General features: G+C 40.3%; 1 protein-coding gene across 2 annotated transcripts in view; it reads right to left on the reverse strand.

Moving 5' to 3' along the window:
* Nucleotides 1-25,426, reverse strand: part of CAB39 (calcium binding protein 39) — a 102,769-nt gene that overhangs the window by 24,989 nt on the left and 52,354 nt on the right. For both annotated transcript variants that reach the window (XM_017529052.1, XM_017529053.1), the window contains exon 3: nucleotides 794-958. In XM_017529052.1, coding sequence (XP_017384541.1) covers nucleotides 794-958 — 165 coding nt within the window. The remainder of the gene's footprint in view (nucleotides 1-793; nucleotides 959-25,426) is intronic.

A 25,426-nucleotide genomic window follows, 5' to 3' on the forward strand; every position in this document is an offset into this window, starting at 1 on the left:
TCATTTCTCATTGTCAAATTCACTAAATATTTAACATGGCGTGATCCAACTGTATTAACTTGGGCAACAATCTCAAATGCCTACCAGGCTGGGCAGGAAACGCAAATGGACCCTGAGACAGAAGTAAGCTGTGCCGTCTACAGCAAACACAAGTGTGGATGCCCTGTGTTGCTACTCTGGTCTAGGTGAAGAGTCAAGTAGGACTACAGACCCAATATTGCTGGAGTCAAATTTTTCAAGAGAAGCCAGAAATGCAGACCTGTATATAAAATCTCCTGCCACTTAAGTATTATACTAATTTAAAATTTAAAAGCAGTGCTAAGTAAATGAAATACACATGATCTCTGGTTATAATGAATTAGCAGGTAAAGAAAAGACTTAACTGGATGTTCTCTAAGACTGTATCTACCTCTGAAATTCTAATATTCTATAGTTGTCTTTGGATTGTTTATTCCTTGAAAGCCAAGGGCCAGTGAATTATCAGAACACTACAGTGATCTAAAGAGCAGTTGTTTATTAAATACAACCTAAATGAAAGGGCATAATGACTAAGAAACTCCACATCCAATGTGATGAAACAGAGGGAGGAACCCTGTCCCAAGCCTGAAACACCATTGGGTTCCTGGCTTTGCTCTGCTAATTAGGCAGGCAGCCCAGGCATGCTGACATTCGAGGTCAGTAACCTTGAGCCAAGAGCCCAACAGGAATCTTAAGATGTTCCAAAAGAGAGAACGTATGGAAAAGGATTATAAATAGGATACTGTTTTTAAAAAATAAGAAACAGATTTCTTACCTCAAAGTCAATGAGCTGTAAATCAGCTACCAGGGTGCTAAGGAGCCCACTATTATAGAGTTCTTGAGCAAGCTGAGCCACTGCCTCTGTCTGAGGCTCTTTTTCATTTGTGCCATACAGAATTTCTTTCATGGCAACCAGATTTTTGGAAACTTCTTCTGTAGCCTAATTTTAGAGAGAGGGATTGGGGAAGAGGAAAAAAACAATTCATTTTAACAAACATATAACACATCAACATTTGTCAAATCACCCCTCTATATTATAGACCCATGGACCTATGAACAAGCAGCAGAGTGGGCAAGCTCCATCCTTGCCCTCAGGGGCTGAGTGCTACACACGCGTGCACATGGGGACCAGCATGCATACTCCACAGGAAGGCCAGCATGTGCACAACACAGACAGCCAAAACACTGAAAACCATGTTTATGTACGGCAGAAACAAAACAGGGAGAAAGCTTCAGTTCCTCAAGTGGGAGACAAACATCACCAAAGTGGCAAGTGGGCTAATCCCCAAGAATGAAGAGATTCTGACAATACTTGAAGATGGCATGAGCTAGAGATGAGGGAGAAGGGAAAGTACACGGCCTATCACAGAAAAGATGTGGCGGGAATAAAGGAGAGTGAGCAGAAAATGGCTGAGTGCAAAGCTAAGGTGCTAGTGATAGATAAGTCATTAAAGAGCCTCTACTTCTGCTCAAGACAGAGGAATAAGGGCCAGATTTACCATTCCCCATGCAAAAGACTAATACGTAGGGTAAGATATATGAAACAACTGTTTTTTTTTTTTTTAAGACAGGGTTTCGCACTGTCACCCAGGCCTGGAGTGCAGTGGTATGATCACAGCTTACTGCAGTCTCAACTTACTGGATTTAAGCAATCCTCCTGCCTTAGCCTCCTGGATACCTGGGACCAGAGGTGTGTGCCACCATGTCAGACCAATTTTTGTATTTTCAGTACAGACAGGGTTTTGCCATCTTGCTCAGGCTGGTCTCAAACTTCTGGGCTCAAGCACTCCGCCCAACTTGTGCTGGGATTACTGATGTGAGCCACCATCCCTAGCCGAAACAATGACTTTTAAATACTGGACTTCAGGCAGCACAAGACAGCGATCCCTGAGAGAAGGAAACAAATGAGGGGAACTTCATAATTACCCCAGTTTTTTGCTAGGCCACAGCACAGGGAGGGGGAAGCCAGCCAGAAGAGGTAGTCTCCGTGAATTGAAGAGGCAGAGCTGGCAACCCAGGGAGGCAGAGAAGTCTAGAGATTACAGGGCAGAGTGGCAGAGAGGTGAGAGCTGTACAGAAAGAGCATGGCAGAGACTTGCAGAGCCCACTCATGTCTTCAACTGAGTACTGATAATCACGTGTGTAAGGAAAGTAGCCAAGGCTAGGGATCAGGACCTTGGCACTCACACAGGGCTGGAAATAGCTCGTTTCCTACCAGCCTAATGGAAAACCTCATATTCATCAGTCATCAAGCAAGTACTCAGGGGGTTTTGCCTCAGTAGTTACACAAAATTAATCCTTGGTCAAACCCTGCTCTGGTCCTGCCCAACAAAGCTTAACAGCAATCCTGGAAAGGACCAAAACTGGAAAACATGACTAATAATAATGAGAAGAACTAACCAACAGAAACAGCTGTAGAAATGGCACAGAGGCAGAATTACTCAACAAGGACATTAAAATATTTACTACTACTGTATTCAATATGTTTAAGAAAAATGTAACGTGTTAAGAAGAGAAAAAAAAGGCATAAAAAACACCTGAACGAAACACTTAGAAACAAAACTACAAGGTCTAAGATAAAAATTACACCAGATGGGATTAATAGCAGATTAGATAGTACAGAAGAATAGTAATACAAAGTTTGGATAGTTTTTAGGCTCTCTCTTAGTAAACAGAGAGAGCCTACAAACTATCTAAAATGAAACTTGGGGGAAAAAAGGACATCTCATTAGTGAGCTAGGGGTTAACATTAAGCAATCTCACAGATGTGTAACTGCAGTCCCCAAAGGAGATGGAAGGGCAGACAAAATATTTGAAGACATAATGGATGAATGTTTTCCAAATTTAATAAAAACTATAATTCCACAGAGCCAAAACATTAAAAAATCCCAACCATGAGAAACAGGAAGACAATACCAAGTTATAGAGTAATCAAATTGCTTAAATTCAGTGATAAAGAGAGAATCTTAAAAGTAGCCAGAGGAAAAAATATTATGGACAAAGAATTAAAGAACAACAGACTTCTTGACAGAAATGATGCAAGTCAAAAGATAGTGGAGGAACACTGTTAAAATACTGAAAAACACAACCAAATTGTCATCTTAGAATTTTATACCTAGCAAAAATATCTTTCAAAAACAAAGGCAGAATAAAAAGTTTTTGAGACACAGAAAAGTAGAAAAATTTCATCACCAGAAGACTTGTACTTCATGAAATATTTAAGGGAGTCCTACTGGCTGAAGAAAAATGATTTAAGATGAAAATCTATAAATACACAAAGGAATGAAAAGCAATGGAGATAGTAATGTGAGTAAATATTAAACAAAAACTTCCCTATTATTTAAAAGACAAATGGCTCTTTAAAGCAAAAATAACAATGTATTCTAATGTTATAAATAAGTAGAACAAAAACATATGGTAACAATAGCTCAAAGAGGGGTAATAGAGGCATACAGGTATACTGTTATCAGGTTCTTATAGTAACTGAAGTAGTACATTTCCTGAAGATGGACTACAGTAAGTTAAAGGTGTATACTATAAGCCCTAAAAGCAACCACTTAAAAAACCCCAAAACAAAAAGATTTATAGCTAATAAACTAACAAAGGAGACCCAAGTAGAGTATTAAGGAGATGTAACATAAAAGCTATAAAAACTTATATAAACTGAAGCATTTATGATCAGAAATATACTTCAGGGAGATTACTTTGCACAGATTCACAAAACCTAAGCATTTAATAGTACTTAGAGGATCATATAGTTTCATGGTACTCAGGTTACGTAACCTTCTAACCTTCCTCCCAAATCACATTGCTTTACCTTAAATATTTCCAGTAATGCACGATTAGCAGAATTCAGAATCAAAGAGTGTTAGACAAATTTATAACCAGACAACCATTGCTTCACTACACTGTCGGCTGGCCCTGGGTTTATGCTGCAGATCAGGCAATATTTTAACTTTTCTTCCACATAAATCTTGTATTTGAAGGCAGCTTGCCTAAATTCCCTAAATTGTCATCTTCTTCAGAAAACCTCCCCACAGGTTCTTTGATTAACCTCCTAAGAAAGGCAGAGCTAACATTTCAGCCCTATCTAGAATGGTACAATGCAGAGGACACCAGACCGCCACTCCTCCATTACAAATGTCAGTGTAGCCCAAGGCTACCTTTTAAGAATTTTTGCAATTACACTGTATAACTGACTCAGGGAGAGCTTACAGTGAACAAAAAATCTTCGGCTTTCACAGGTACTGATTAGTAAAGACAGGTCTTTCCAAATGTTATTCTTAAACTGGGGTGAATGACACTGCAATGAAGACTGTAACTCTTCTGTTTAATTTAATCTTATTATCAGACCATCATTCAAGATTATGGAGGTAACTCTGGATTCTGGTGGCCATCCAATGTATTAGCTACTGCTCTCACATTTGTATCATATGAGAATCTCATATGCATGCCTCCTATGACCTGCCTCAATCAATGACCAAAATGCTGGAAAGAAATGATGCATAAATAGCCCATCATCATGCCTCTGAATCATTGTGCTCCTTTCAGTAATGATCTACTACAAATCTCGGGGCAGGGCTGCTCAGTCATGTATACATGCAACTATTTCCAAGTTATATTCAAAAGGTCTTTTGTCAAATACTTTGATTAAAATTATACTATTTCTTTCCTATTTCTTGACCATGAGAAAATAAAACGAAGTTATTTGGTCTGACTTTTTACTATTGTCTACCCTAATATCTACTGAATAAAACATTCTTTTCTAAATGCTTATAAATCATCCTCCTAATAATCCCATTATGAAACCATACTCAGTATCAATGCTAAGCCGAGTCTACCTTTTCCAGTCTGCTGTTACTACTTTATTCTTGGTAATGTCTTAGAGATCTCTGAAGGTAGCTCATCATCCCATCTGCAAATTCAGTAACCCAGAATGTAATTTTTCTGGGCCAAGAGAAAAATCATTTAGCAATAGTAGGTGTTCTCTTACAATCTATCTGCACGTGTTGCATTTTCCACTCCATTTTACTATCTCTATTCTTCAGATGATTCTCTTTGACAGGAAGAATCTGATACCTAATAGGTTTTGTGAATGTATTATCTACTGATTCTGAGCCAGTGAACCTAAGCAGCAGGCCTGGGCTTCCTTCGCTTCTCTGGTTAGATCAAAGTTTTAAAGCTCTTAACGACTCTTCATGTACCTAAGTTTATACTTTTCTTTGAAATCATTATATGATTTTAAGTGTGAATCCAGACCATATTCTACTCTGACAGCAAAAGATGAATAAGAAAGAAGGGGGGTGAATAAAGAGTATATTCGGATTTCTTTGTGAGGTAACAAAATGTCCTAAAATTGACTGTGGTTATGGTTACAGATATTTGCGAATAAACTAAAAACCACTGAATTGTATCCTTCAAATGGGTGAACTAGATGGCATGTGAATTACATCTCAATAAAGCTGTTTTCTGACCTTTTTACTTTTCAAGGAATAAAAAGGAAGGAAAGAGAGAGAGAGGCAGGAACACAATTAGAAAGATATTTATGGCCGGGTGTGGTGGCTGATGCCTGGGATCCTAGCATTCTGGGAGGCTGCAGCACGTGGATCACTTGAGCCCAGGAGTTCGAGACCAGCCTGGGCAACAATCTCTAAAAAAGACAAAAATTAGTTAGCTGAGTGTGGTAGCATAAGCCTATAGTCTCAGCTACTCAGGAGGCTGAGGCTGAGGATGAGGCCAGGGGGTTGAGGCTGCAGGAAGCTATGATTGCACCACTGCACTCCAGCCTGTGTGACAGAGGGAGACCCTGTCTCAAAAAAAAAAAAAAAAAATGGTATTTATTGTACTTCTGAGTTGAATGCTGTCATCGACTGGAACTCCCTCACCAGCTGACATAGCACTCACCACCTACATTAATCCTCACCTACTTTTGGATCTCCCCATTCCCATGCCTTCTTAGGAACTCAGCCTGCCTGTTACCTCATCTCCTCATAGAGTCAACCTCCCCTCGCCTAATTTCTCCCTATCAGTTTAAAACTTGATCAAGATTCCACTTGACAAAATCACATAAGTCCTCCCTAGATTCTACAACCCTCTCCCAGCTACTACCCACACCTCATAATTAAATCTCTCAAAACATTTGCCTGTATTTACGATGGTGCATGTTTTTTTCCTCATTCACTCTTCAGCCCAATTCTTTTGGCTCTAGTCAATGACCTGCATGCCATTAAACACAATTTTGTGTCTATACTACACCTGAACTTTCCACAGGATTCGAAATTGCTGATTACACCCTCCCCTAAAAAACCATTCTTCCAGTCCTCTGTGACTCACCATCCTTATTTTCCCTCCTAACTCTCTGGTTGCTCCTTCTCTGTCTCCTTTTTGCCTCATTCACCCTAGGCCATTTAAACACAGGGAATCCCTCAAGGCAGGGTACTAGGCCTCCTTCGCATTCTCTAGACTCTTCGGTGATCTCATACACACTCACAGCTTTAATTAACAGTTAAATGCAGATGGCTCATAGATTCCTATCTCTAATCCAGTTCTTTTCTCCCAGGCCTTATCAGTACCTTTGTGTAACAGCCTTCTCAAAATGTCTCAAATGTCTCCACTTGTAAGGTCTCAGGGTACCTCAAATCGAATACATCTAAAATAGAACTAACTCAAGATCTTGCCCTAGTGCCTGGTATCCCTTCCTTGTTCCCTGTTTCAAGTAACGATACCACTACTGATGTTATTACACGTCAGAAACTTGGGAGTGATCTTCAACTCTGCCCTCTTATTCACCTTGCCCCAATATCTAATTCATCACTGACTCCCAAATCCACCCATTTATCCTCCTCTCTACCATCACCACCCAAATCAAAGTTCCCATAACTCTTGCCTAGATTAATACATAGTGTACTAACTGGTTTCTTTGGATTGCAAGGGGCCTAAAGGGGATGCATTCTCCACATCACACCCAGAATTATCTTTTCATAACATAAATATGATTAAGACATTGCCGTTGCTTAAAGTGCTTCATAAATTATAGATGAATGGCTGAACATCCGCATTCCTGATCACAGGGATATAAAATCCAGAATACAACTTGATGTAGACAAATGTGATGTAATCACACCATAAAGTCAAAGGCTTCCTATGTTTAATTAATGCAGGCCATGGTGGCTCACACCTGTAATCCTAGCACTTTGGGAGGCCGAGGCAGAGGATCGCTTGAGTCCAGGAGTTAAGAGACCAGCCTGGCCAACATGGTGAAACCCTGTCTCTAGAAAAATTACAAAAATTAGCCAGCCATGGTGGCATGTGCCTGTAGTTCTAGCTACTCCAGACGGAGGCTGAGGTAGGAGGATCGCTTGAGCCAGGGTGGTGGAGGTTGCAGTGAGCCAAGATTGCACACTGCACTCCAGCCTGGGTGAGAGAGCCAGGCCCTGTCTCAAGAAATAAAGTAGAATATTGAGTTGATACAGGGACCTAAAGGAAGCACAACCTTTAATATCTCACTAAGAAAGCTAAGGGAAGAGATCTCAGCAGAACCCAGAAAGAAACGTTGCTATACCAAGCAAAGACTGTGCAATACACTTAACTCTGGCCAGAAAAAGAACAGGGCAGAGCCTACCTGGTTTATGCCTGGAAACATGTGGGAAGGAAGGGACCCGATTTGGACTCCCACCTCTTAACATCCTCAAGGCTGCTGCTGGATCATTGAACAGGCAAAGCAAGATCATAACTGAGCAAATCTTTTAGTCATGGATAGAAAAGGAAAAATATTAGAACTGAAAATCAGAATCTCTGTTCAATACTGGACAAGAGCGGGTATAGTGGCTCACACCTGTAATCCCAGCACTTTGGGAGGCCAAGTGGGTAGATGGCTTGAACTTGGGAGTTCGAGACCAGCCTGGAAAACATGGTGAGACCTCATTTTTACTAAAAATACAAAAAATTGGCTAGGATGGTAGTACAGGCCTACAGTCCCAGCTACTTGGGAGGCTGAGGTGGGAGGACTGCTTGAGCCTGGGGGGCAGTGGTATGGGGCGGTGCAGAGGCTGCAGTGAGCCAAGATGGTGCCATTGGGTGGCAGAGTGAGAGCGAGACCCTGCCTCAAAAAAAAAAAAAAAAAAAAAAAAAAAAAAACACTCCAACCTGGGCAACAAGAGCGAAAAAAAAAAAAAAAAAAAAAAAAAAAAAAAAAACTAGACAAGAACAGACTTTCCTCTAAGAATGGGCAAAGAAATAAATCACCAGAGATGTGAAAACATAACTGCAGCTTAAAGGAAGGGAGCCAGCTAAATAATTACAAGCAAATGTCTTCCTAACAAAGAGTTACAGCAGTGAGCAAGGAAAGAGACTGGCTGAGTGATTCAACGCTAGCCATTTTACTTAATGAGCATATGCCCTAAGCTTGGGTCTCGGTGTACACCCACAGCTCATAGTGTGGACATGTCCTCCAGACGAGCCCAGTGAAAGCCAACAACTGCATCTGGTGCTCCACTGAAGAAAGAGGAGTCTGTTTCAATGCTGGAGGAAAACACTCCCGGTGTTGGAAATCTTGAGTCATAGTACGCCCACACTGTTTACTGCTCTGTATGGACAATTAAGGGGTTTTCAAAGGTAAGTTTGGTTGTGATTTGCCTTGTGCTCAATTTAACTAACTCCTTGTGGTCTCACAGAGAAAATACTCTGCGATAATACATACCAAACTCAGTATGGTCGTCTACCTGTGAGGCAGAGTTAAGAGTATTTTCTCTTGCTCCGTTTCAGACTTGTTTGAATATTTTTCTACTTTTATGTAAAAAAGAAAAAGATGAGGTAAATTATATAGATCAAAATGATCATTATGTTGGTACTCATTGATTGATTTCTTCCTCCATTTCTCCTTTTTCATCCCTCCCCACAAGACATCCCCGTCCCGCATTTTAAAGATTTATTTCTGACAAATAACCACATACCCATGGACAATTATAAGCTGATTAAACAAAAAGCTTTAAAAAATACCGAAATATTACCAAAAAGTGATCAGAAAATTTTAGTAAGTGTTTCACAAGAGAAGGCAATTCGGCAAGTATTTACTAACTGAAAATGCCACACGCAGAACAAATAAACTTGATTGTGGCCGGGTGTGGTGGCTCATGACTGTAATCCCAGCACTTTGGGATGCCGAGGCAGGCAGATCACCTGAGGTCAGGAGTTTGAGACCAACCTGGCCAACATGGCAAAACTCCATCTCTACTAAAAAATGCAAAAATTAGCCAGGTGCAGTGGCATGCGCCTATAACCCCAGCTACTCGGGAGGCTTAGTCACAAGAATCTCTTGAACCTGGGAGGCAGAGGTTGCAGCAAGACAAGTTTGTGCCACTGCACTCCAGCCTGGGTGACAGAGCGAGACTCTGTCTCAAAAAAACAAAAAGAAAAACTGGGTTGTTCTTGTTTAGTTTTGACTTGCTTCCTTCCATGGGAGCTCGCATTAGTGACTAGGCCTGGGGCCCCAACTCTGGCCTGCAGGCATTATGTCAATACGTTATCTGCCTTCTAACCACATCCTCCTCATCTCCCACCTCCATCTGTGCCCTCACACCTACTGAGTAAGGTATTCACACTTACAGCTCCTCCAAACGCTATCCTTTTCAAGCTGCTGAATCATCATGTCACCTAATCCACTGACCCCTTACGACCACATTCTCTGTCTTGCCAAGGCTGCACATTTCAGGGCCACTTATGCTAGCAGCCCATGTCTCCTGGTTCCCCTATACAATCTTGAATGTGCTTTATTCAAAACTTTCTCTACTTGAGCTCCCAAATTTCTGAGCATTGTAGAAAAAGTGACAGAACTTGTGCACATTTGGTTCACCAATACACCATGACATTCAACTTCAGAAGCAGCTCAGAAGCATTCCTTTAAACTGGGTTGATTTCCAACGAGTAGCTCCCAGAAGCACGTATTTCACAACTGCTCCACTTTTCTCAAGACCCATCAGTCTCTCTTTATTCCTTTATCTGAACATCTAGCGTTTCTCTCCTTCTATATTAACACAAGACTTTCTAATCAAAACATTTTCGACTTCCTCACTCCATCTTGATGTATTTCTGCATCCTCTCTCAAACCTGGCAACACACTCACAATCACTTGAGAAACTTTTAGAGGAGAAGATCCGTTCCCACAAGATACTTATTTTTCTTGAGACCGGGTTCTGCTCTTTCACCCAGGTGGAATGCAGTGGTGCAATCATGTCTCACTGCAGCCTTGACCTCCCAGGCTCGTGATCCTCCCACCTCAGACTCCTGAGTAGCTGGGACTACAGGTGTGCACCACCACGACTGGCCAAATTTTAAATTTTCTGTAGCAATAGAGCCTCGCCATGTTGGCCAGGCTGGTCTCAAACTCCTGAGTTCAAGTTATCCACCCACTTCAGCCTCTCAAAGTGTTGGGATTACAGCATGAGCCACTGAGCCGGGCCCCAAGATACTAATTAATGACAAAAGGAAAAATAGTAATTTTCTAGTAGACACCACCTTAACCAAGTGATGTGACTGAACATCGTCAATAATGAGTACTGACATCTCTGCCTCCTGAAATGATGCATTGAAAAGGGTACTTCACTTCTGTGGTATTCTTGCAAATGCATAATTGACACTGAATCATGAAGAAACATCAGCCAAATCTAAATCAAGGGACACTCTATAAAACAGCTCGCTAGTACTTCTCAGAAGTACCAAGGTCGTAAAAGCCATAAGAAAGACTGAGGAACTGTTCCAGATCAAAGGAGCCCTAGGGAGATGCTACGACTCCTTAAATGCAATGTGTGATCCTGAATTGGATTTTGGTTCAGAAAAACGACAGCAGGACAACTGATGAAACCTGAAAAAGACCTGTGCATTAGTTAATAGTATTATACCAATGTTATTTTCTGTATTTTTATCATTCTCCTGTGGTTATAAAAGATGTTAATATTTAGGGAGGCTGGGTGAAAGCTCTTCTTCAAAACCATTCTGTAAGTCTGAGAAGTTCATCAGTCCTCTTTTTGCCTTTTCTTCACAGGGAAGGAGCATTCTACTTTAGTTCCAAGGCTGATGGCAATCTCTCTATGCAGTGGAGAAAGGGCAAAATGGAGGTTGGCTTTGACTGAGGGATCCCTTTGCAATTGTACCAGTTGTGTGGCCTCATGGAAAACTGTCGGGTCTTACTGGACCATCTGATAATTAAGGGAGCTGGACCCGATGACCTCTGAGACCCACTCCCATTTTGTTAAGATCTTAAATTCCAAATAAAAGTCTTCAATTCTCTTTTGCCCGATCATCTACATTCCTATCCTTACCCTGGGCATCTCTGTTTCTACTCAAGCTCACCTAAAAGCCTGAGTGCCCACCTCCTTCTCTCCACTTTTAGAGCTCCTGCATCCGGACTCTTCTCCCTCCCATGACTCTCTCCTTCTCTGATGCCTCCCAGCAGCTGTGATCTTATTTCAGTCACTGACCTTGTAGTGTTATAACCTCTCACATGTACCTTTCATCGCTCTCACATATTCATGGGCTTTGGAAAGCACTTAAGATGGAGATTTACACATGGAATGACTTGATCATTTTGTTAACTGAATTGTCTGGGAAGTTTCCCAGACAATATGGTGTTCCGAGACATAGATGCTACACTTCTATGGACCAGTTAGCCTCACATTGTGTTTCATGGCAGACTGCTTTATCAACAGCAGCCAAAGACATGACAGAACAAGCCCCCTTACAACAAACCCACTCACATGCCTGGAAAGTGATATGGATCATCCCTTACTGCTGTCTTGTCTGGAAGAGAGGTATGAAGTTTTGTTTCAGTTCCTAGTTGTTTCCTTAGTAATGTGTGATCCTGAATTGGATTTTGGTTCAGATAAAGGACATTTGCGGGCTTCTGAGAAGTGCTTCATCCTGTGTGGCTACGCAGAGCAGCCGTATGTGGTGGGAGTGTGGAGGCTCCAAAAGAGCACAGCACATAAAGGAAAGAGTCTGGGTGTGGCACAGCCTCTTAGATCAAGGTTCTGAGTTGAGAGATGAAGTCCCTATGTCCCATGGGGCCAGGCATATTCATTCTAAACTGTGGGATAGAGTCCATAATAACCTCTTCAAGTAGCACTAAGACTATGAGACTTTCCACTACCTGCCTTCCCATTAAAAAATAAAAGAGGGTGGGGAAACAAGCAATTAGCAAGCCAAACATTAGTATGAATGGCCTTTTTAGAGATCACCAAAAGCTCTGGAGGTTTCGTTTAAACTCTCTTGACTTAAATCCAGTATTTCCACAGTACCTATCAGTGCACTATTTTACTGTCACTAGAGGCAACTGTTGATAAAAAAAAAAAAATAGTGATACAAAAGTACAGTTTCAGAAGACTCGAGAAGACAGCTCACATATCCATTAGTGCTTCTATACCACGTCCCTGAAGTACTCACAGCCTGTCCCAACATTCCTCCCCTGAACCCAAGCACTCAGTAGATCTAAACTGGCCTTACATTAGGAAACACAAGGTGACAAGAAGGCTACTCCCAGATGGAGGGACAGGACTATCCTTGGTGAGACACAAGACTGGGCTGCCCGCTTCATTGTCCCCAATTTTTAGTAGTTAGTAGGAAGACTAACCTCAATATAGAAAGCACACTTAAAGACAAACATAGTAACATGGTTGAAGTATAGAAATGGCTAAGTCAGACATTAGAAACCTTACACAAGATTCTATTTCATAGTAATAGTAATAATCTTAAAAGGATAAAATAGTCTTCCCTCTTATCAGAGGCAAAGGCCTTCAGATATGCTGTTGGTAGGAAAATAAATTGGTACAATTTTACTGGAGGGTAATCTGGCAAAATGTTACCGAAGAGCTTTAAAAGCTACAAGCCCTCTGACTCATTTCTGCAACTTCCTGTGAATTATACTTTTAGGAATTTACTCTATGGAAACAGACAAGTACATAAAGGTAAGTACATGCAGTGTTATTTACAATAGCAAAGAATTAGAAATAAAAGTTACCCACTGCACTAGTTTAATCATGATATACCCATACAATGGAAAAACCACGGTAGGCTTTAAAAATAATTGAGGGCAGCCTGCAGTGGCTCAGACCTGTAATCCCAGCACTTTGGGAGGTCAAGGTGGCAGATCACTTGAGGTCAGGGGTTTGAGACCAGCCTGGCCAACATGGTGAAATACCATCTCCGCTAAGAATACAAAAATCAGCTGACCACCTGTAATCCCAGCTACTTGAGAAGCTGAGGCACAAGAATTACTTAAACCTGGGAGACAGAGGTTGCAGTGAACTGAGATTATGCCACTGCACTCCAGCCTAGGTGACAGAGCGGGATTCCATCTCAAAACAAAACAAAAGTTGAGATCCATATGAACATGAAAAGACGTTCAAAAACAAAAACAGGTTATAATGACTTTAAAGTTAAATTTTACCACTATTTGTAGAAATTTGATTCTGAAGTTGGTAAAAGACACCATCAAAGACTAATAAATCCAAAATCTTTAAAAAGAAAAAAGAAAAAAAAAAAAAGGTTACAGGACAGCATGGCCCCATACTCATTTACTTCTTTGCCCCAGAGAGACAGAGAGCAAGACAGAATAGGAATGAGAATCCCCACCATGTTAACAGTAGTCGTTACATATAGTTCTGAATTAAGGATGAGGTTTTTTCTTTATAGTCTTGTATTTTCTGCTTTTTTTTGGAAATAAACATATATATTAGAACATGACTTTGTGTAAATGTAGAAATAAATTAGCATCTATGAAGGAAACAAAGATATTTCTCACACACATATGTGCACACACACATAGACTTCCCCACTACCCAACGCAGAATTCCAATATACTAGTTAGTACAAAGTAAAACTAAAAAAGTGGATGAAGGGGCCAGGCGCGGTGGCTCATGCTTGTAATCCTAGCACTTTGGGAGGCCCAGATGGGCAGATCACCTGAGGTCGGGAGGTTGAGATCAACCTGGCCAACATGGAGAAACCCTATCTCTATTAAAAATACAAAATAAGCCAGGGGGTGGTGGCACATGCCTGTAATCCCTGCTACTTGGGAGACTGAAGCAGGAGAATCGCTTGAAACAGGGAGGCAGAGGTTACAGTAAGCCAAGATCGCACCATTGCACTCCAGCCTGGGCAACAAGAGCAAAATGCTATCTTAAAAAAAAAAATTGGATGAAGGGAGAAAGAGCACCTGGAACCACGACCTACTTGTTTCTCCAGAGCAATGAACTATTGACACTCACAATCACTTGCATGGATCTCATGGGAATGATGCTGAGTGGAAGAAAGTTCATCTTAACAGTTTACACACGATATGATTCTATTTATATAACATTCTTGAAGTAATAAAATATATAGACTTGGAGAACACATTAGTGGTTGCCAGCAGGGGTTAGGGATAGGGGAGACGGGTCTGGCTACAAAGGGGTAGCAAGAGAGCTGGTGATTAAAACAGTTGTATATTATGAGTGTAACAGTGGCTACAGAAGTGTGATACAATTGCATAGAGCTATACCCACACCCACACCAATTGCAAAACTGGTGAAATTTGAACAAGGTCTGTGGACTGTACTAGTGTCAATGCTCTGGTTTTGACACTGTATATAGTTATGTGAGAGGTTACCATGGGGACATGGATGAAAGGTACATGGGTTCTCCTGTACTCGTTTCTGTGACTTCCTGTGAATTAATCAATTTCAAAATAAACAAAGCAAAGCCACATAAGAAGACTTCTACAGCATAAGACCACTTGCACTCCCCCTCAGTATACCCTTAGGTTGCTGGCCCTTGTCATTCTACCAAGCTTGTATCTCCAGCCTTACTTCCTACCATTCCTCTTTATCTCTACCCCTTAAGTCACACTGAACTTGTCACTGTTTTCTGAACATGCCATAGTTTAGGTTGTTTCAAACTCCGTTCCCTTTCACTCTCTGCTGCCCAAAACCTTAAAAGCCAGCTTAAATGTCACTTCAAACCTAATGTCATCTCTATACCTGTCTCTGACAGATGTAAGTGCTTCACCCTTCTGATTCCCACAGAATTTTATCCACGTATCCAAGTCCCTCTATATTACATTAGTCACATGTGTATTTCCTTTACTAGATTATAAACTCTTTAAGAACAGAGACAAGGTTTGACTCCTATGCCTATCTGCCCACAGAGAGGCACTAAAATGTCTGTGGATTCAATCAAACTGGGGATCTCCTGCAAGAGATGCCGATGCAAGTAAGTACAGTAGACTATGACAAAAGGCACCTATGCATGAAAAAAACGTTAACTCCAACGTGCACCAATGTTGATAAAGTCATCTTTTTAGAAAAATTTTGAAGGGATCTAGGTAACAAAATTTTCCTTGCCTGTGTTCATTAGTTTACGTAACTGAATTGATTCTAACTTACATGTAACTAGTTATTATTAAGAAAGGCCTCAAAGAGGGTGGGCATGGTGGCTCACGCCTGTAATTCCAGCACTTTGGGAGGCTGAGGTGGATGATCATCTGAGGTCAGGAGTTAGCGACCAGCCTGGTCAACATGGTGAAAGCCCATCTCTGCTAAAAATATAAAAATTAGCCAAGTGTGGTGGCAGGCGCCTGTAATTCCTGCCACTCAGGAGGCTGAGGCAGGAGAACTGCTTCAACGTGGGGGAGCAGAAGTTGCAATGAGCCAATGTCACACCACTGCACTCCAGCCTGGGCAATAAGAGGGAGGGAGGGAGGGAAGAGAGGAAGGGGGGAAGGAGGGCAGGGAGGCCGGCCAGTGGGCCTCAAGAGGCCAGGCACTGTGGCTCACCCCTGTAATCCCAGCACTTTGGGAGGCCGAGGTGAGCGGATCACAAGGTCAGGAGATTGAGACCATCCTAGCCAACATGGTGAAACTCCGTCTCTACTAAAAAAAAAAACAAAAACAAAAACAAAACAAAAACTTAGCCAGGTGTGGCAGCGAATGCCTTTAATCCCAACTACTTGGGAGGCTGAGGCAGGAGAATCACTTGAACCTGGGAGGCGGAGGTTACAGTGAGCCAAGATCACACCATTGCACTCAAGCCTGGAGACAGAGATAGACTCTGTCTCCAAAAAAAAAAAGAAAGAAAGAAAGAAAAGAAAGAAAGAAAAAGAAAGAAAGAAAGACAGACAGAAAGATAAGAAAGAAAGGAAGGAAGGAAGGAAGGAAGGAAAAGGAAGGAAAAGAAGGAAAGAAGGAAAAAGAAATGACTCAAAGAGCTTGGATTTGGGAGGAATGGGGAGGCTTAAATTTTTTTTTGGGTTTCTTTAAACCCAATCTTCAGCAAAAGAATCATTTTAAACAAGAGCCCCTAAATATTTACCAATTTATATTTACTGCCTGAAATATCAATTCATTCTAAAAGAAGAGATTAAATGACCTTGTTGTAAAAATAAAAGTTCTATATCAAAGTAAATGAAGACACAGATGTGAAATGGAATCTAAAAGTGAACTGACAGATACTGTTAGTGCCAAGTATTTGATAATAAGAACAATTTTTATTATCACATTAATTCGAGTGATAAATGCTTTTTACCTCCCCCACCCCCACCTCTTCACTAAGGAAAATGTGTGAGTATTCTAAGCTGAACGATTATGGACTAAGAAAAGTCTATTAATAACCTTCTGGTGTCCAAGATTACTCTAAACAAGTTTAGTAACCATGAGTCACTGCTAAATGGCCATGCTATGAAAAGGTTACTCCCTTTCCCCCTCTTAAATATGTCAGCAAACTTACTCCTCTCATGAAATGAGTGAATATAGCTATTCAACCCTGTGAACAGAAGCATTCATCGTGAGGAAGGGAACCACCTATAAGCTGAGCGAGGCAGCCATACCTCCTTTATACAGCATGTGGTGGGCAAGAAGTGTGTAAACAGTAATCACACATACCACATCTGTTAGGTTGTTGGCAGTGAAAGACTACGTCCCACTCCACCCCTATCCCCCAGTCACCTAAAAATAAGAATGGTAAGATTAACTGCTTTTTTAAAATGTAAGAAAATTAGTTTTGTGTGAATTCTTTTAAAAGCTGTGGCATAGTTCCTAAGAGACTAATCTATTTATATCATACATGATTCTTAATGTGGTAACTGTGGATCATATAAAACAAATACTAACATATTACAAATAAAGGAATAAATGCTTAAATGTTAGATTTACCATTCTGTCTATAAGATCACAAGACATGAATAGAAAAAGACCAGGGATATAATGAATAAAGTGGAAAAAGGCATAATTTTACCATGGGTTTGGCAGAGCTAGGTGTGAATTCTATCTTTGACTCTAATATACAGTAACAGGTTACCTAGTAAATAACAGCTTTCTTCATCTAGATCACGAGAAACGGGAACCAATTCTATCTCAAAATAAGATGGAGGACTCTATAAAAAGTCACCTTGCAAAGTATGGTGGAATATCAATATAAGGATGTGTCAAAGATGCAAAGCTTAAATTCCTTCTAGTACACTTAACTAAGTGGTCACTAGCCCATGCCAATACCTCTCCAAGGTTTTTGTTTTGTTGAAGAAACAAAATACTTGCTATCTTCTGAAAATGCCAACTTCCACTTACTGTTTTTCCTACTATCAAGACAAAACTGGGCTTCTTGCTTTATTTCCACTCACGGGTCTGAATTCTACCTCCTGCCACTGTCAGTTCTAATCCTTCTGTCATACGATATGGTCTCCCAAATACATACGACTAAGAGCTACAGTGACTCCCTCCGTCCTGCAACCTTACTCTGTTCAACTCTTCTCCCGAGGCTGCACCTCACATCTTCAGGTCATTCAACTGTTCCTTACAGTAGAGTTTTGAACTTCTGTGTCAGCCTGGTCACTCCTCTCTCAGCACACTTGGCCATTTCTATACTTCAACCATGTTACTATGTTTGTCTTTAAGTGTGCTTTCTATACTGAGGTTAGTCTTCCTACTAACTACTAAAAATTGGGGACAATGAAGCGGGCAGCCCAGTCTTGTATCTCACCAAGGATAGTCCTGTCCCTCCATCTGGGAGTAGCCTTCTTGTCACCTTGTGTTTCCTAATGTAAGGCCAGTTTAGATCTACTGAGTGCTTGGGTTCAGGGGAGGAATGTTGGGACAGGCTGTGAGTACTTCAGGGACGTGGTATAGAAGCACTAATGGATATGTGAGCTGTCTTCTCGAGTCTTCTGAAACTGTACTTTTGTATCACTATTTTTTTTTTTTTATCAACAGTTGCCTCTAGTGACAGTAAAATAGTGCACTGATAGGTACTGTGGAAATACTGGATTTAAGTCAAGAGAGTTTAAACGAAACCTCCAGAGCTTTTGGTGATCTCTAAAAAGGCCATTCGTACTAATGTTTGGCTTGCTAATTGCTTGTTTCCCCACCCTCTTTTATTTTTTAATGGGAAGGCAGGTAGTGGAAAGTCTCATAGTCTTAGTGCTACTTGAAGAGGTTATTATGGACTCTATCCTTAGAAACTTGAAGTCCTGTTACATATTACTTAACAGCAGGGACACATTCCGAAAAATGCATCATTAGGCGACTTTGTCCAGCCTGTTGCCCCTGGGCTACAAATCTATATAACATGTTACCTACACTGAATGCTGTAGGCAGTTGGAACACAATGGCAAGTATTTGCTTATTTAAACATAGAAAAGGTACAGCAAAAATATGGTATTATATCTATGGAACCACTGTTGTCTGTGTGGTCTGCTACTGATGAGGTGTTATGTGGCATGTGATTCTAGTTACCTGTGTCCTCACCCTGGGAGGGAAGCAGTTTAGTTCTGATATTGTTACTAGTGAGGTGAGCATTAGGTGTGAACTTTGGAGTACTGGTTACTATAGAAGTTGATCCTATAACTTAAATGTTTTATTTTTTAAAATTTATTAAGCGTAATTAAAAATGAAGTTATCATTTGATCATATGTGAAAGTCAGGCTCCATAGTTTAGAATGAATATGCCTGACCCCATGGGACATAGGGACTTCACCTCTCAACTCAGAGCCTTGATCTAAAGGCTCTGCCACACCCAGACTCCTGCTTCCTTTGTATTTAATTTGCGCTTCTTTCTCTAGTTTTTCAGGTAGAAACTCAGAACTTTCTTCTTTTTAAATATATTTTAAAATAGATATTGAGTGCTAGAAATTTCCCTGAGTAAAGCCTAGCAGCATCCCACTAATTCTGAAATGTGTTTTTGCTTTTATTTCACTCAAACTACTTTCTTTTCTCTTGAGACAGGGTCTCACTCTGTCAGTCAGGCTAGAGTGCAATGGTGCGACCTCTCAGCTCACTGCAGCCTCCAACATCCCTGGGCTCAAGCAGTCCTCCCACCTCAGCCTCCCGAGTAGCTGGGACTACAGGCACATGCTACCACGTCCCAATTTTTTTGTATTTTTAGTAGAGAAGAGTTTTTGCCATGTTGGCCAGGCTAATGTCAAACTCCTGAGCTTAAGTGATTTGCCCACCTCAGTCTCCCAAAGTGCTGGGATTACAGGCATGAGCCACTGTGTCTGGCCTCAAACTACTTTCTGGTATCTTCTTTGATCCATGAGTTATCTAGAAGTATGATATTTAGTTCTTAAATATTTGGGGATTTTTCCAAGGATTTTTCTGTTATTCATTTCTAATTGAATTCTACTGCAGTCATAGAACACCCATTGTATGACTTTATCCTTTAAAATGTGCTGAGCCCTTTTTCTTTGACACAGAATATAGTCTACCTTGGTAGATCTTCCATGTGAACTTCAAAAGAATGTGTAGGTGTGTTCCACAGTTGTTGAGTGTTCTATATATGTCAATTAGGTCAAATTGGTTGACAGTATCATTCTGGTCTACCTAGAAAATCCTTGCTGATTTTCTGCCTGCTTGTTCCATCAATTCTTGAGAGTGGGGTACTGAAATCTCCAACTACTAATTGTGACTTTGACTACTTCTTGCAGTTCTATCAGGTTTTATTTTGCTTTATTTTGAAGCTCTGTTATTAAGAGGTTATTATGGACTCTATCCTTAGAAACTTGAAGTCCTGTTACATATTACTTAACAACAGGGACACATTCCGAAAAATGCATCATTAGGCGATTTCCTCCAGCCTGTTGCCCCTGGGCTACAAATCTATATAACATATTACCTACACTGAATGCTGTAGGCAGTTGGAACACAATGGCAAGTATTTGTTTATTTAAACATAGAAAAGGTACAGCAAAAATATGGTATTATATCTATGGAACCACTGTTGTCTGTGTGGTCTGCTATTGACCACACTGTTGTCTGTGTGGTCTGCTATATATTATGCACTATATGTTATTAAGTGCATAAATGTTTAGAATTACTGTATCTGTTGGAACATTTGACCCCTACTTTATCATAAAATGACTTTCTTTATCCCTGGTAATATTCATTGCTCCAAAGTCTATTTTGTCTGCTATTAGTAGAGCCACTCCAGTTTTTTTCGGATGAGTGTTAACAACGTTTATCTTTTTCCATTCTTTTTACTTTTAACCTATTTGTGTTGCTACCTGCAAAGTCCATTTTTTAATAGGTACCATACAGTAGGAATTTTTTCATCCAATCTGACAATCTCTGCTTTTTAAATGGGTTATTTAGACCATTTATATTTAATGTGATTGATAGAGTACATCTGAGTCTATCATCTATTTGTTTTCTATATCCCATCTGTTATTTAATTCCCTTCCTCCATTTTCTGCCTTCTTTTAAATTAATCAAGCGTTTTTAATGATTTTTTCTTTGTTAACATATGGTCTGTTTTTTAGATAGAGAACAGAGCCATACATTTATTGGCACAGTGTTTTATCAATTAATATTATATATTCCCTCTAACCACTGACCCACCACCTCCAGCTAATTGACCCTTTTTTGGTGCCTAATTCAGGCACTCATAGAATTTGCTATTCTCCAATTTTTGTCATTCATAAACTTGGCTAATTAAATCCTGTAATTCTCTTCATATAAGTCAATCACAATGAATGTCAGCTTAGACTTGAGAACTGTTATCCTATAAATAACTAAAACCCTGTCAACAAGCCCACAGTGATTCAATCACCACATCCATTAGGTATGATTATTTATCTAATCAGGAAAAATATCCCCGATTATCCTTAAATATAGGGAAAGATGATGAACATAAACTTATATGGACAATACCACTAGCAGAGATCTCTTGAGTAAGGACATTTATCTTACTAATTCTGTGGGCAGAAACACTGAACAGAAATATAATACAGTACTTGGTCACCATCACAGAATCCAGAGAATATGGTACTCACTCCTCAGTCACAAATTCAATATATATAAACTATTATACTAGTCTTAGCAGTGTGTGTGTGTGTGTATTTTTTTTTGAGATGGAGTCTCATTCTATCACCCAGGCTGGAGTGCAGTGGCATGATGTTGGCTCACTGCAACCTACACCTCCTGGGTTCAAGCGATTCTCCTGCCTCAGCGTTTTAAGTGGCTGGGATTACAGGCACCCACCACCATGCCTGGCTAATTTTTCTATTTTTAGTAGAGATGGGATTTCACCATGTTGGCCAGGCTGGTCTTGAACTCCTGACCTCAAGTGATCCACCGTCCTCAGCCTCCCAAAGTGCTAGGATTACAGGCATGAGCCACTGCACCCGGCCAGCAATATTTGTTTTAACTAATTCACATAAGATATTAAGAATTCAGAAGAGTACAAGACGACAGTGTTTCATGTTATTAAAAACTCTGTTTTCTATTCCATTTTCAATAAATACACCTATTTGTTGAGCCATCTTTGAAAGATTGATGGTCTAACCTGGGGAAAACAGTAAGCAAGTATCATTAAGCATACTGCCCAGGAAAATATAGCAAGATAAGGGGGAAGAGGAATGCTACAGAGTAGGCTTGCCTTTTATATAGCGGGCTGGGTGAAAAGTGGCATTTGAGCAAAGACTTGAAAAAGACAGGAGGCAACAAGCCAAAAAGAGCACTAGGCAAAGAATCTTTCAGGCAAAGGAAAAAGCCAAATGCAAAGGTCTGCAGGCAGGAGTATGACTGGAGTGCGTGAGGAAAGGAGACCAATGTGATGAAGAACATTAGGAGACAAGACCACTAAGGTCATGGGCCTCATTGTTCAGGGCAGGAGTTGGCATTTATGTAAAAGAGCAGATAGCAAATATTTTAAGCTTTGCAGGCCATATAAGGTCTCTGCCTCATATACTTGTTTGCTTTTTTAACCAACTCTGTAAATGTAAAAACCATTCTTAGCTCACGAGATTGATAAAAATAGACCTTACAAGATTTGCCTGCAGAACTTATTTTAGGCCTCCGTTAGGACTTGGACTTTTACTCTAAGGAATATATTATTTGACTCATGTTTTGAAAGAATCACTATGGTTGTAGGGAAACCAAGGGAGAGCAGTGAGCAGGACATTGCAGTAATCCAGGGTAGAGAAAATGAGAGCTCAGTGGGAACAAAAAAATGGGGAGAAGTGATTAGATTCTGGACTCTTTTCTTTTTCCAGACAAAGTAGATAGATTTGGGGAGTGAGAAAGTAGTCATGGGTGACCCTTAAGACTTTTGACCTGAAAAACTGGAAGGACAGTTCTGCTAATGATGAGAGTGAAGAATGTGGGCGGAACAGGTTTGGAAGTATGCATTTTGCTTCAAAACAGAGTAGAACTTATATCTGTAAAGTTTCAAAATGATCTTGCTGTGAATAGAAGTGCTTTAAGCATGATTTGGGAAGAAATGGCATTTTAACTATATTCCATATTTACGTCTGATAACATAGACCAGGTAATTCTTACACCTCTGAACAAAGTCCTAAAGATTTCTTCATAGAGGTTCAGTGTGCTTCCCGATGAAAGTGTTCCCGGACATCTTATACTGTTTTTTTGTTGCTATAGTGAATTAGTTACTTTTTGGTAAAATTACATTTTCTAGATATGGTTGATGATATGATTGGGATATCTGTCCCCTCTAAATCTCATGCTAAAATGTAATCCCCGGGCCAGGCATGGCAGCTCATACCTATAATCCCAGCAATCTGGAAGGCCAATTTGGGCGGACTGCTTAAGCCCAGGAGTTTGAGACCAGCCCGGGTAACACTGTGAGACTCAGTCTCTACAAAAAAATAGAAAAATCTGCCAAGCATGGTGGCATGTGCTCGTAGTCCCAGCTACTTGGGAGGCTGAAGATCAATTAAGCCCAGGAGGTAGAGGCTGCAGCAAGCTATGACCGTGCCATTGCACTCCAGCCTAAGTGACAGAGTGAGACCCTGTCCCAAAAAAACACCACATAACCCCAGTGCTGGAGATGAGGCCTGATGGGCGGTGTTTGGATCATAGAGGTGGATCCCTCATGAATGGCTTGGTGCCCTCCCCATGGTAATGACAGCCTTCTCGCTGTGGGGTCATGTGAGATTTGGCTCTCTTAAAGAGTGTAGCACTTCCTAGTCACTCTCTCTCTACAGCTCATGTGAGATCTGGTTGTTCTAAAGAGTGTAGCACTTCCTAGTCATTCTCCTGTCTCTCACTATCCCCATCTCTCTCTTGCCGTTGCCATGTGACATGCTGGTTCTCTACGGCCTTCCACCGTGACTGTTACCCTCCTGAGGCCTCATCAGAAGCAGATGCCAGCACCATGCTTTCTGTAAAGCCTACAGAACTGTAAGCCAATTAAACCTCTTTTCTTTATAAATTACCCAGTCTCAGGTATTCCTTTAGAGCAATGCAAACACAGTATAACACAGTGTTTAGAAAAACTATGAATATTCTATTCATATAACCGCCTTAATAAACTTATTTTCCCATTAATTATCTTGTATTTTGTAAATGTTTATAAGTATCTCTACATTAATTTTCCCTCTTTATTTGCAATAGGTATATTTTTTACTTCTAAACCACCTCTTTATGCATTGATTAGAATTTCTAGAACAATGCTAAATAGGTTGCAAGCACCTGGGTTTAATGTCATTAGTTTTCAGTATAACATCAACTGTTTTTCACTGTTTTTAATTTAGTGATTCAATTTTCATCTTTCCATTGTTTTCAGGTCTCAGTACCCTCTCTTCACCATTTGCATTAGTTGCTACTTCCTTCTGAATCCTGATAAGAAAGTGAATAGGAAATTCCAGGGTTTTTCCCTCCTAGTCTTAAGCTATTTCAGCATAAGTAATTTGCATGGACTGCTCTTCAGAAAACAAATGGGATGTACATATAAAGTGCCTTTGGCTCCTTATAGAATGACGGGTTATCTTAAAGAAAAGTACTTTTATCACTATTTCAGCTGTAAGTTGAACTGCTTTTGTTATTGGAAGAAAGATTGATAAATTATTCAGACTTGAATTATTTGGCAGATGTTTTCTCCAAAATGACTGAAATGAACCTGTCACTTGAAGGAAAACTACAAACTGTATTTGTTGCCAAATCTGAATTCTGAAATTTAAATACATCATGGATAAGGTTGACCACATCCCAATACTTAAGACTCTTCTAATGAGATCAGTGGTGTTATTTAAAAAAGTTTATCTTTATAATCTGTATGTGTCAACATTTGGGAAATCTGTATATGTCAGTGATCCAACACAGACGCTCCTCATCAACTGATGATGGAGCTACCTGCAGATATAACTATCAAGAGTTGAAAATATTGTAAGTCAAAAGCGCATTTACTATACATACACCTATCCCACAAAACATCAGAGCTTAGCACGGCTTAGCTAAAATGTGCTTGGAACACAATAACCTACCATTGGGCGAAATCCTCTTACACAAAGCCTATTTTATAATAAACTGTGGAATATCTCACGTAATTTACTGAATATTGTAATGAAACTGAAAAACAGAATGGCTGTACGGGTACTCAAAGCATGGTTTCTATTGAATGTATATCTATTTTGCAACATTATAAAGCTGAAAATTCTTAAGTCAGGGACCATTTGTACTTTTTTTTATTTGGTGACAGAGTCTCTGTCACCCAGGCTGGAGTGCAGTGGCACAATCTCGGCTCACTGCAACCTCTGCCTCCCCCATTCAAGCAATTATCCTGCCTCAGCCTCCTGAGTAGCAGGAACTACAGGTGTGTGCCACAACGCCAGGCTAATTTTTGTATTTTTAGTAGAGACGGGGTTTCACTAGGTTGGTCATGCTATCTCTAATCCTGACCTCAAGTGATCCATCTGACTTGGCCTCCCAAAGTGCTGGGATTACAGGCATGAGCCACCACGCCCAGCCACCATCTGTACTTTCTAAATGACCAAAACATGTTATAAAATCATATACTGGTAAAAGTTCCTTTTGAAGTACAGAATATAAAAAGTACCTTCATATAGTTTCATGCTCTGTAATGCAACAAAGAAACCACCAATTGTGTGGTATTAAATATTTTAAATTATCTGAAAAGCTATTAAAATACTGGTCTC

The sequence above is a fragment of the Cebus imitator genome, unplaced genomic scaffold, assembly GCF_001604975.1.
Source record: "Cebus imitator isolate Cc_AM_T3 unplaced genomic scaffold, Cebus_imitator-1.0 Scaffold57, whole genome shotgun sequence".
NCBI classification, from domain to species: Eukaryota; Metazoa; Chordata; class Mammalia; order Primates; family Cebidae; genus Cebus; species Cebus imitator.